This window comes from Pollicipes pollicipes, unplaced genomic scaffold, assembly GCF_011947565.3.
Source record: "Pollicipes pollicipes isolate AB1234 unplaced genomic scaffold, Ppol_2.1 Scaffold_1600;HRSCAF=1878_pilon_pilon_pilon, whole genome shotgun sequence".
NCBI lineage: Eukaryota > Metazoa > Arthropoda > Thecostraca > Pollicipedomorpha > Pollicipedidae > Pollicipes > Pollicipes pollicipes.
The window spans coordinates 4,066,071-4,079,184 of NW_023595962.1; the positions used below are offsets into that span (position 1 = coordinate 4,066,071).

Here is a 13,114-nt window from a genome sequence, read left to right on the forward strand (position 1 = left end):
CAATCGCCCACACTGACACACAGCACTGACACTGTGACACTGACACAGCTCAGAAGTCTCTCATAGCACTATCCGTCCGTATCACTTTTACGGATTTTTGCACGCTGCACGTTGCAAAAGTTTCGTTGCGTCTGTTTATAGATGGCGCTTCAGGTCGTCCGAGCGTCAGTAGATGTCGCCCAAGAGACTGGGGTTCGTCCGACAAGAGGGCTAAGTTGTAGCCCACTCTGACAGCGCCCAGTGCCATAGACCGTTCACGAATAGTTCAGTACGGAAATGGACCCTAGCCTCTGATGCTTGATCTCCCCTCTCTATGCTCTGCGACCTGATCCCTGATCTCTGGCCGCTGACAACCGGCTGCTGATCTCTGGCCTCTGACGCATGACCTTTGCTCACTATGGTCTGCGAATACATCCGTCCCTCTTATTCTCTATCTTGCTTCATCCTGCATCCTCGCGACACCCCGCTTTTCCGGGCCAGACTGCGTGCGTCAGCCACGAGTTGGCCGCGAGCCCCGTGGGAAGGGGGACCTCGGCCGGGTACCCAGAGCTCGTACGCGTGTTAAAGCTCGGCGGTTGTCCCCCCCAGGCGCATGCAAGCCTGCCCAGCCGTTAACTATTTTCCTTCATCCAATAGTCCTGAAATGATCATTTCTGGTCGAAAGGGCTCTAATCCAAACAACCAAATCTGACCCCTGATCCTGAATGCGACCTGACCCCTGATCTGACAAGTGACTCCTGATCTCTCATCCATGATCTTTGTCACTGAACCCTAATGTCTGTTATGAACCCTCTGGCCCCCTGACCCCGATGCCGGACCCCCGATGCTCGACCCCGAACCCTGCCCCCTGAACCCAGGTCCGTCTCCTCTGCCGCAGGCAAAGCAGCTGCAGCCGTTCTGGGGCCCGATGCCGTCCTGCGGCGGCGGCGGCGCGCTGGGATACGTGGTGCCTCCCATGGCCTACAGCTTCTTCACCACCGCCGGCTGCCAGCAGGACGGCTCCCTGGCCAGCGGCAGCGTCTCCAACAGCATCAGTGAGTCGGGCGCGTCGGCGGTGGCGGTGGCGGTGACCCGAGAGCGTCGTTCCGCAGGTCACGCGTGCCGGGTGCTGTCAAGCTGGCAACACCGGCAGCGCGGGGGCGTGATGGAGACATGAGCTGACGCTGTGGCTTACCTTCCCATCAGACGTGCGTTGTTTCCCCATCATTCCACCAGACGTGCGTTGTTTCCCATAATCCCATCAGACGTGCGTTGTTTCCCCATCATCCCATCAGACGTGCGTTGTCTCCCCACCATCCCATCAGACGTGCGTTGTTTCCCATCATCCCATCAGACGTGCGTTGTTTCCCATAATCCCATCAGACGTGCGCTGTTTCCCATCATCCCATCAGACGTGCGTTGTTTCCCATCACCCCCATCTGACGTGCGTTGTTTCCCATCACCCCATCAGACGTGCGTTGTTTCCCCATCACCCCATCAGATGTGTGTTGTTTCCCATCACCCCATCAGACGTGCGTTGTTTCCTCATCATCCCATCAGACCCGAGCCTACGGACATGTGTGAAGTGACGGGTGCATCGAACCTGACCTGCGTCTGGTGAGATGACTTAATCGGCGTGGCTCACCACATCTGAGTCTGATCTGATCTGAGTCTCCAGATCTGATCTGATCTGGTTTTACACGAGCTGAGTCGGTGCCCTGCCGTGGGCAGCGAATCTGATCCCACCGGTGTTTTGTGACCTGGCATGGCCTGTTTCGTCGACCTGGCCGCGCAACTTGACCCTGGCCCGTATGGTGAGACGTGACCTGACCTGACCTGGCCCGTGTGACGTCAGGTGAGCTGGCCGAGCAGTTCGGCGATCTGTCCCTTGGTCTGGAGCGGAAGCCGAAGCTGCCACCAGAAACCTACCTCTGCCACCTCTGCTTCCAGAAGGGTCATTATATCAAGGACTGCCCAGAGGTAAAGACCCAGCAGGGTCACTGTACCAAAAAATCACCCAGGATGGGGAAGACATGCAGTCGGTAATTTTGCTGCTAAAATAGAGCGATGACTGGCACTTAACGATAAGCAATAAGAGGAAATAGAAAGTCCGTGCACAGCATCGATGAGAGCGCAGGGGCAGTTGTCGCGTCTTTTAGTTCAGGAAACCTGGATAACAGCTATTGAGAAAGCCATGCAGAGTTCACACACATTGTAACACTTCTTTTCCAGTCAACAACAGACTGCCGTCCGCCCAGAACGTTATGACGCAGCGGCGTATCATGCATGAATAAGCGCCCACTGCTTATCGTGAGCGCTCGTCCTAGAAACTCATGCAATCAAAAGCTTATGACAAAAGGTCTCCAAACTATATTATGCGTGTCGAACAGCGGATGCTATATATATATATATATATATATATATATATATATATATATATATATATATATATATATATATATGTGTGTGTGTGTGTGTGTGTGTGTGTGTGTGTGTGTGTTTGTGTGTTGATGGCGTGTCAACTACCTTGGTTATTTGCGCCGAAGAACACGAACATGAACTTGAACATGAAGAACATTCTTGGTGTGAGCCGTCACAAGATGGCATTGTCCTGTTTTTAGTCTCATGTCATTTAATGCAAACAGCAGACCGCATCAGACATACCCACCGCATATTGCGTCGGTGAGCCCAGGACACGGTCCCACACCACAGTTCTCACCGTTCTCAGATCACCGTTCTCACCGTTCTCAGATCACCGTTCTCATCGTTCTCAGATCACCGTTCCCACCGTTCTCAGATCACTGTTCTCACCGTTCTCAGATCACCGGTCCCACAGTTCTTAGATCACCGGTCTGATCGTTCTCAGATCACCGTTTTCACCGTTCTCAGATCACCGCTCTCACCGTTCTCAGATCACCGTTCTCACCGTTCTCAGATCACCGTTCTCAACGTTCTCAGATCCCCGTTTTCAGGTGGTTGTACTGACGCTGGCTGAGTGTCCGATTCAATTGTCAATTGAGAGGTTGTAAGAGTCGCCCTGCGTTTATGGTCTCCTTACTCTTCATTAATGGCAACACGTCTATACGCACGCTGTTGGGCTTCCATATGCTGCCGCATAAAAGATCGAAGTAGCTGCAGAATGCCCAGGTATTCTAACCAGGCTCAAGGGCGAATTTTCACACCAGATGCTTGCCGGAACAAGTTTATAAAATAGGTTCGGTGAGGAGTCTTTACGTGATTCTTTCACAGATCTAAACGTCAGGCTTATGACTCCATGGGAGAGAGTTAAGTTGCGAAAAGACAGTGATTCAGAAAACGCCGAGATATACTTGAAAATAGCTGGCAATGCATATGTGATTTGATTATCCACATCGTCTTCTTTAACCAGGCTTTATCTGAAGGCTCCCAACAGTATTAGAGCCAAGCTTTCATGCTTCGCAGCCATATTTTAGACGGTTCTCGGTTTTTACCGCATCACTTCCCATTATTTGCACACGACATCAGACAAACGACAAAATCTATCATTCGCACTCAAATAGAAACCAGCACCACGGCAGGGCACAACACTGGCGCCAGCATTTCAAGTTCAAGATGAGAGGCATGCCGGATGCGTTGGAAATCTCGCGTACGTATTACTCAGGGCTTTTAAAGCCTTAAGTATGTGTGGAAAAGTGTGCTATGAACATCTAATGCACTGTTAAAAGGGATTCGCACAACAAGGAAGGTGAATTTTGACCACTTAGAATATTTTTGGGCATGCTCTAATTATTTGTAAAAAAATTGATTTTGGTGAAAGCTTGCTTGTGTATGCTGCACTTGAACTGCAGCGTATTAAGTTTAAAATATGTTCTATCGAAAGCATGCACACAGTAGATGTATTTTCGGTACGACAATGCTTTTATCCTTTGAAGGCGAATGACAGAAGTTATTGTGCTGCGCACTCGGGACTCGTTAATAAAAAATGGCTTCTCGATCAAAGCTTTGCGCTCGTTTCGGAAAAAAAATTGTTGCGCCCAATACCGTCAATTAAACCTCAACCGCTGGAGAAGACCGCGCCGAAGCGTCGCGTTTGGGACCGTCTCGAGGAGCATTCCGCGTTTGCACGCCACGTGCATCATCCGTCCACTCTCAGCTCTGGACAACTCAAGCCAAGGGATAGCAGCTCGGACCCGGCGGCGCGCCCGCTCCGCTTACGGCGTCAACCCGGAGGGCTAATTGAGTCCATCATGGCGACCGCGCCGACTGATAAAACGAGCCGTCGGACCCAGTGTGGCCACCGCTGGCCAGGCCGGAGCTGCCGCCGCAACACCATTTCCGCCGGAAGCGATCCCATTCCGGGAATTGCATTTGGCAGATCCAACTGCCGGGAGGTCGCCAGATATTTCTCGGTCGGCGACACGGACTTGTCGAGTATGGATGTTGCACGTGCTGCCCACTTCTCAAAGCTGTTGCCCCGCAGCGCCGCTCCTCCTGGCGGTGCTCGTCCCCTAGCACTAACCGTCATCCTGCACTGCCCGTCCACCAGTACTGCCCGTCATCCTGCACTGCCCGTCATCCCGCACTGCCCGTCATCCTGCACTGACCGTCCACCAGTACTGCCCGTCATCCTGCACTGCCCGCCATCCTGCACTGCCCGTCCACCAGCACTGACCGTCATCCTGCACTGCCCTTCCACCAGTACTGCCCGTCCCCCAGTACTTTCCGTCTAGCAGTTCTGCCTGTCTCTCAGCACTGCCCGTCCCTCGCCACTGCCCGGGCACCAGTTCTGCCTGTCCATCAGTACTGCCTACGGCCTGTCCATTAGCGCTGCCTGTCCATCAGCACTGCCCATCGCTCAGCAATGGCCGTTCCTCAGCACTGCCAGGGTTCAACACAAAGCTGGGGTAGCAGCCTTCGTTAAGCAAGTTTTATCAGCACAAGGTAGAAATTGGCCACTGTGAAATGTTTAGGAACCCATACGCATGGTCGCAACAAATCAAACCTACTCAGGAGGCCAGTCAGATTTGGCCATGCCGAGAAAATCGTAACTGCCAGAACCATTCAATCGGACATGGCATGGTAATGCTGACGCTGGGCGCTCGAAAGAACTGGAAGCTGATTTGTTAAAAGCAGCGGCCACCCCCTGGCCACACGGGCTTCAGATATTTACCCCAATCGCTGTTACCGATGGCGCCATTGGGGATTAGACCCCGTGTGCAACGGTGAACGGATCGCAATGGACGTGCCCCAACCCACCAGCTGGCATGCACCGGGATCGACATGGAAGAGCGGTTGGTGGTGAAGCTGGTGTTAGTGATGTGTTTAAGTGTGACAATTTTTTAATTCTTTCCTTGGTCTACATCCTGGCCTAATCCTCTCGGCTGAAAAGTTGAGAGCCACTGGACTTGGGGACGGAGTTTGCCTCACCGGACTGGTAGAAATACATATATATATATATATATATATATATATATATATATATATATATATATATATATATATATATATATATATATATATGTATATGTAATCAACCTGTATAGATTATATACGTAACAAATATAAATAATAGACAGGAGTATAAAAAACGATAAATAATAATAGTATATCAATATATCCATATATATAAATATGTAGCAAATATCTTTCTCAGTCCACATTCCATTTGATGATTTGAGGGTTCCGGATAGTACTGGACCGAATCTACTAGTATCCATTACTTAGATCCATATTTCAACGCGTGAGTGATTGCAATTTCGATTGATTGAGCATTGGGTGACTGAGATGCGTGATTGACTAAGTAGTTAAAATATCATAAGCAACCGAACGCGGCTGCAAGCACGTCTTATTTAGGCATGCATCGATCCAACGAAACATCGCAAAATATTCGGCTTTATTCACGGGCCTTAACGGCTACGTAGCCTCATCAAGCGGCTACGTAGTCTCATCAAGCGGCTACGTAGCCTCATCAAGCGGCTACATAGCCTCATCAAGCGGCTACGTAGCCTCATTAAGCGGCTACGTAGTCTCATCAAGCGGCTACGTAGTCTCATCAAGCGGCTACGTAGTCTCATCAAGCGGCCACGTAGTCTCATCAAGGGCTACGTAGTCTCATCAAGCGGCTACGTAGCCTCATCAAGCGGCTACATAGCCTCATCAAGCGGCTACGTAGCCTCATTAAGCGGCTACGTAGTCTCATCAAGCGGCTACGTAGTCTCATCAAGCGGCTACGTAGTCTCATCAAGCGGCCACGTAGTCTCATCAAGGGCTACGTAGTCTCATCAAGCGACTACGTAGTCTCATCAAGCGGCTACGTAGTCTCATCAAGCGGCTACGCAGCCTTGATTGCCGCACTCCGCGAGTCGCGCTGAACCTGGCGCCAGGTTCAGGCAGATCACTCTGGCGGATCGTGGCGCAGCACCCACAGCTGGCGCGGTTCAGCCCAGCGTACCCAGCTGCCGTCCGCCTCTTCCGCCCGGCGTGCCCTGCTGTGCCGCCAGTGCGCGTGCACGCCATGCAGCTCACGCACTAAGGGGGGGATAGGGAGCAGCAATCCTCCGTCATCCTCGGAAAGCTTTAACAGTACGTCCAAATGCTGAGTGGAAGGGAACGACGTAAGCCGTCGTCCCGCTCTGGGAACGGAGCGCTGCTGGTGACCTGGTCCCCATCTCTCCGACAGGCCAGGCCACGAGGGGAAGGCATGACCCCCTACCAGGGCAAGAAGCGCTGCTTCGGCGAGTACAAGTGCAGCAAGTGCAAGCGCAAGTGGATGTCAGGAAATAGCTGGGCGAACATGGCGCAGATGTGCAAAAAGTGCCGCATCTTCGTTTACCCGCATAAGCAGGTCGGTGTTGAGACCAGCCGTTGGTAATTTGCTTGGTGTTATACATGTGTGTGTGTGTGTGTGTGTGTGTGTGTGTGGTGTGTGTGTGTGTGTGTGTGTGTGTGTGTGTGTGTGTGTGTGTGTGTGTGTGTGTGTGTGTGTAAAAATATGCAAAATATGAAAGACACATGCATGCATACATATATATATATATATATATATATATATATATATATATATATATATCTCTCTCTCTCTCTCTCTCCTCTACTCTCTCTCTCTTCTCTCTCTCTCTCTCTTCTTCCTCTCTCTCTCTCTCTCTCTCTCTCTCTCTCTCTCTCTACGCCTTATCAATTTTTGGTTGTTCTATCCGTTGGGTTGCTATTATTTCATTGTAATCGTCGGTTTTTTATAGCGTAAGGGAGTTGTCTTTCTGCTTATGCCTGATCTTTTGCGCACTCCTGGCATTGCACACTTTTCTCTTCTCGGAACGACAACTCAGGCAAGAATAACGTTCATGATGGAAATACAGTTGTCCGTCGATATAGATTGGCTTCGTATGTAGCGTTGACCTTCCTCCACAGCAGCTTGGCGCGAATATATGTGCCTTTTACCTCGAAACCACAGGGCTGCTTGCTTTGCACTTTGCACTTTGCACTTTGCACTTTATTTACGGCTCTGCTCGAGCGTGAAGCACCGCCTTTCACCCACTGAACAGAACAAACAGCGGGGTATAGGAAAGGAAATATTCGCCCAGCTCAACATTGTCATTGACATCATTGACGAGACATCAAACGTGACATTGGTGCGTTCTCTGCCACACCAAGTTCCCACAGAGGTCCTTTAAGTAGCGATTATCCAGATTCCATAGTTGACTCTTGCGCTGATGGTTATTCTAGAGGGGCGAAGTGGGGGGGGGGGGGGGGGGGCACCGCCATGCTACAAAGGTCCGCACAGCCAGCTGGCAACTGAAAGCCCGAGGAGGCTGCGTTTTTAGCGCTCCTGCTACGCTCAATGCAGAGGCTCCGGCTTTTCTTTGCAGTGTCGCGTCCGGATGGGCACGATCGAACGCTCATTGGTTGAATTTGACAGCGACGATTTGTTGGGTTCGGCCGCTCTCAGCGGAAGCAGGCGCTGTTTTTCCCTCGAGAACCCATTTCAGCTGAATGCCGCCGGGCAACGCGCATCAAAGACTGGGTCTGTGCTGTCGCTGGCAGGCGCCACCCTCCTGCCACTGGCGGCAGCGGCTGGAAAATGTGGTAGGTGGTGTGGCCTGAGGGTGGCCTACGTTGCAGAAGCGCCAAAGTATATTGCATTCCGACAAAACTGGCGATTTCCGATTGTCCGCGAAATCAAGGAACTTCTTCGGTGATTTTGCATGGACGCAGCGCAGCTTGAGGCTTGGCGATTTTTGCGCTGTAAAAGCGCAATGACGAAGATGTATTTCGTAGTCCATCAGATTGGCGTTGTTTTTCTCTGAAAAAAGATTTAACAGCAGCTTTCTGTTAATATAAGTCTTCAGTTAAGGATTTTATGATCCGGCCATTTACTATCCACAGTTGCGGCCCAGCAAAACACGTTGTGAAATTCCTAGTGTTCGGTCTTGCGGTTGACACTGGAATCTTAACTGAGGGCTGACACGATTTCCAAACAGTTGGGCAAGGTGCGGCACTATTGCACGGGCGGCAAATACCGTCCCCCGGCTGTTAAATTGGCAAACCACTTGCGACTCGAATGAAAGGATTTTCGCTCAAGGTAGCCATCCTTCATTTCCTTCAGGACATTCATAGATGTTATCGCATTCATGTAGTTCTTGACTTGCCATTTTTGGGGGTGCCGGTAGTGTAGTGGTCAGCGCGTCTGCATTAACCACTGCGCGTCTGGGAAACCAGAGGTACGGGGTTCGATTCCCCGCGGTGCCCGCCCTTCCTGCCAGGGTGAGAGGCAGGCGGCGCCATGTAGCCTCAGCAGCTGAGGGCGTCGTAAAGCCCCAATGACACACGGACTTGCCATTTTCCCGAAGCCGGACTCGCCCCGTATCGTCTAACCGGCTGCCCATTGTGACCCCCCCACCCCACCCCCCACCCATCGTCGGTACCTGAGTACGCCTCCGTCCGCCCGACGGGCTGTTGCTGCTTACTCACTCCGATTAAACCTGACGGGGCGTCGCTTTGGCTCGTAATATGGTTTGAGGCTGGGGCAAAAAAGGATAGAGCGAAGCTTTGTGAACAAATTCAAGTATGATGATGGAAGTGTACCATATTTGCATTAATGTGCTACGATTTGAGTTGGGATTTAAGATTTGAGTATGAGTTTTAGAGGCTTGAGTTCGAGTTCACCAGGCAGCTTGCAGCTGACGATCAAAACGGCGTGGCGCAAACGCATCGATCGTGAATCTATTTGGAGTCTAGGTGGGTGTTAAATCCTGTGTTTCTCCAGCAAATCGCCAATAAGATGGAGGGATGTGTTCGAGCGGGGGGGGGGGGGGAGAACGAACACAGAAAACCTCCTTGTAGCACCGCTCGTTTGTAAGCCTTTCAGGCTTGGTGTACCTGGCGCCACTTGTGTACCACCTGCACCGTATGACCGTCATCCCTGCGTTGCACCACCGCTTCCCGAGCCCGGGTGCGCCATTGTGACCTCTGCCTTCTGGCGCAGCGCCCCCTGGAGAAGCCGGACGGCCTGGACGTGTCGGACCAGTCCAAGGTGCACCCGCAGGAGCTGTGTGAGAAGTGCAAGACGCTCGGCTACTACTGCCGACGTCTGCAGTGAGAGGGTCCCGCTTAGACGTGCACCCAGCACCCCTGTTCAGCAAAGGATGCACCCCTCGCCGGCTAGTGAAGGGGTGAGCGCGACGTCCGCTGGCGCCCAGACCCCCTCGGTGCGCAAGATGGCTCTGGACTGTCTCCGGACTGAGTGAAGAGAGCAACCGCGTCGTTCAACAGCAGCACCGGGCTCCCAACCCGGAGGGACGACGCCAATGCGCCTCTCGTCGAATAGCTGTGGAAACGCATGGATGTGAAGACGTCGGCTCTGCATCGGCGTCATCTCAGAGCCGGTAATCAAAAGGCAGGCGAACAGCGGGACGAACTGTCAGCTTCAAAAGGCTGAGCGAACTGTCAGTTCAAAAGGCTGAGCAAACTGTCAGTTCAAAAGGCTGAGCAAACTGTCAGTTCAAAAGGCTGAGCGAACTGCCAGTTCAAAAGGCGGAGCGAACTGTCAGTTCAAAAGACTGAGCGAACTGCCAGTTCAAGGGGCTGAGCGAATTGCCAGTTCAAAAGGCGGAGCGAACTGTCAGTTCAAAAGGCTGAGCGAACTGCCAGTTCAAAAGCCTGAGCGAACTGTCAGTTCAAAAGGCGGAGCGAACTGTCAGTTCAAAAGGCTGAGCGAACGGTCAGCCCAAAAGGCCTAGCGAACTGCCAGTTCAAAAGGTTGTGCGAACTGCCAGTTCAAAAGGCTGCACGAACTGTCAGTTCAAAAGGCTGCGCGAACTGTCAGTTCAAAAGGCTGCGCGAGCTGTCAGTTCAAAAGGCGGAGCGAACTGTCAGTTCAAAAGGCGGAGCGAACTGTCAGTTCAAAAAGCGGAGCGAACTGCCAGTTCAAAAGGCGGAGCGAACTGTCAGTTCAAAAGGCTTCAGCCGAATGCATCACACCCCGCGCAGATCGTGCTGACTGTCAGATGTTTTAATTGCTTATGGAGATGAGAGCATTGCCTGCAACTCTGGCCCTGCCGCTCGTCTGCTCTCCGTCGACAGGTGACGACGGAGGGCCTCCTGCGAAGGCGGCAGGGTCGGAGGGTGAGGGCTCTCTCAGCGCGGACTCCACTTGCCTGACTGGGGTCAGTCAGGTGACGTGTGCGGTCGGCTGACGCGGAACGCTCAGCTGTGTCGTGCTGTAGAACTCGGCGCTGACATTTTACGGTCGGGAAAAGATACCTTAAGATTTATTGCGAATGTTCTAAGTTGTTGTAAAGCAGTTCGAAAATGTCTTGTGAGCATTCGGGTCATGTGTTCCCATCATCATTGCAATGTCACAGGTCACATGACATCATGACATGGCATGAACATGACATGGCAGCAATGTCAATATTCGGCACGTCACGTGGGATGAGCGCTCTTGTGAGACACGCCGGCAAAACTTCTCACTTCGGGAGGCTTCCAGGGAGCCCAAAAGGCTACCGGGCGCATGCGAACGTCATTACCGAATGACGCTGATGGGGTTTCGAAGTCACGCGGTCTGCTCCGGCAGATGGGCTTGTTACGAGGCGAGACTGAGGCTCCTGCGAACCGTTGTTCAGAGCTGCCTTTTAGGATCGATGGCCGGTGCTCAGAGCTCCACAAAGCTCTCAGAATGGCGAACCCTCAGAACGGCGATCGCGGTGACGCTGGCCACGTGCTTGTGGCTGCCGAAACCGTCGGAACGAAACCGCCGAAACCACACCCCGTCGGAAACAAGCAACGCTTCAGTTTTATCCCTGCTCCATCAAGCATAAGGGCCGCGATGTTAAAACGCGTGGAACCTCATGGTGCTCGGCAAGAGAGAACCGCTGACACGACTCGTGATATTCAATTGCTCCGTCGTGACCCGCGTGCGGTGTAGCTGGCCAACGAAGTGCCTGACATTTCTGCGTGTCGAACGTGCCAAATGCGGTAGGAAGAGCGAAAGCATCGTGATGCGTTTCGCCGAATGTGTGATAGTTGTCACCCGTGTCATCCGGGCCATTGTCTCCCGTGTCACTCGGGCATTTGTCACCAGTGTCACGCAGGTCATTGTCACCCTTGTCTGTGCCTTGCCTTTAGCTGCGTGACGACGTACTTTTAGGGCATGAGGTTTGCATGCGCCCACTGTTGTACTTCCTCGATATGGTTTCTTCGCACACGTTTGGCGAGTCTTGATCGTCTCCCACTGGGGCTTGGTTTCCGAGGACGATCAAGGTTGTGGGTTTGCAAACTGATGTCGTGGTGGAGCACTGGCTGCTAGTATTCTGGTCTTTCCAGGTCAGTCTTTCACGGTTCAAAATGTGTTTGCAGGGGTTTCCACACTTCTTGTAGTCGTTTTTTGTTCATCCGAGTGTGGGCAAGCTTAATCCAGATCCTAAATCCAGCATGGTATCGCTAAGCAGCCATGATGTAGGTTGCAGGACGTGCACGAGCTCATTCGTGTTTTGGGCGTGTGGGTCACCACGATTTGGCAAAAAGTTCCTGAAATTATGCTTACTTCTTCTATCTGCTCAAAGTATAAGCCTCCACGTCACTACCACTGCCCAGGTATATCGCTGACGTCACGCCTTCCGGTCCCACCGTCAATGACCACCGCTGACGTCATTCCCACCGTGAATGACGATTGGTTCGCTGGCCAGCGTGTTCCTACACCCTTCCCTACGGTTGTCGGCGTCCACCACTCTGGTATAGGACGTAGCCAGCGGTGTGCTGGAGCAGAGGCGTACCCAGCGGTGGGGCAGGCGGAGCACGTTCCTCGACACGCCGCACGCCGGTTGGCGGGAGGAGGGCGGACCCTGGGACTGATGCCAGCCCCCCTCCGTGACGACGGGAGCGTGCCCTTGCCGCAGAGTGCTTCCGGGTCAGCCGCCCCTCTGCGAGCACTGGAGAGACGACACTTTCCAAAGCGACGATAACACCTGTTTGATCTGTATATAAAAGTGTCACGACAATGGCGCTATATGTAAATATCAGGTCCTTCATATCCGACTAACTCTGCTGGCGCTGCCCGTGGCCGCCGCCGTGTGTTGCTCGCTGCTTGTTATTGTTCAGTTTGTTCTCGTTGCCCCCGATCGGGGCCGTGTGATGTTTTGATGTGACAAGAAAGGCAATACACACCGCCCGCTCTCCGGCAGGCAGCTGGTGAGTTGGTGATTTGGCGAGCAGCTGGTGAGTTGGTGAGTTGGCGAGCAGCTGGTGAGCTGGTGAGTTAGTGAGCAGCTGGTGAGTTGGTGAGTTGGTGAGCAGCTGGTGAGTTGGTGAGTTGGTGAGCAGGTGGTGAGTTGGTGAGTTGGTGAGCAGCTGGTAAGTTAGTTGCGGGCCTGCCAGCCACGCTGAATGTTCTTCGCGTTCGGCATGCACCAGATATTTGATTTTTTCGGTGAGTTGCCGCCGCGTATCACCTGCTCGAAGAAGCTCTCAACGCAGATGTTGCTAGGCCCGCGGTGCGCGAGACATTGAGCCGTGACATTGCGGTACAGAGAGCGAGCGAGCTTTAATCGAGCGAGAGAGAGAGAGAGAGAGAGAGAGAGAGAGAGAGAGAGAGAGAGAGAGAGAGAGAGAGAGAGAGCGAGCTTCAATCAGCTGCGTGACCAGTGTCAGAGCAGCTCTAACG

At 52.7% G+C, this 13,114-nt stretch overlaps 1 protein-coding gene across 1 annotated transcript; it reads left to right on the forward strand.

Moving 5' to 3' along the window:
• Positions 1-879: 879 nt before the first annotated feature.
• On the forward strand, positions 880-12,646 carry LOC119089942 (zinc finger CCHC domain-containing protein 24). Its single transcript, XM_037212747.1, has 4 exons — positions 880-1,034; positions 1,835-1,959; positions 6,638-6,802; positions 9,440-12,646. The coding sequence occupies exons 1-4, from the start codon at positions 908-910 to the stop codon at positions 9,551-9,553; spliced, it is 531 nt and encodes a 176-aa protein (XP_037068642.1). The 5' UTR covers positions 880-907; the 3' UTR covers positions 9,554-12,646.
• The last annotated feature ends 468 nt before the right edge of the window (positions 12,647-13,114 follow it).

Bases quoted from the DNA above. Each gene is read 5' to 3' on its own strand.
- LOC119089942 (XM_037212747.1), top strand. From the start codon at position 908: ATGCCGTCCTGCGGCGGCGGCGGCGCGCTGGGATACGTGGTGCCTCCC. The intron at 1,035-1,834 runs GTGAGTCGGGCG...GTGTGACGTCAG, and splicing joins CAGCGTCTCCAACAGCATCA to GTGAGCTGGCCGAGCAGTTC. The intron at 6,803-9,439 runs GTCGGTGTTGAG...CTTCTGGCGCAG, and splicing joins TCGTTTACCCGCATAAGCAG to CGCCCCCTGGAGAAGCCGGA.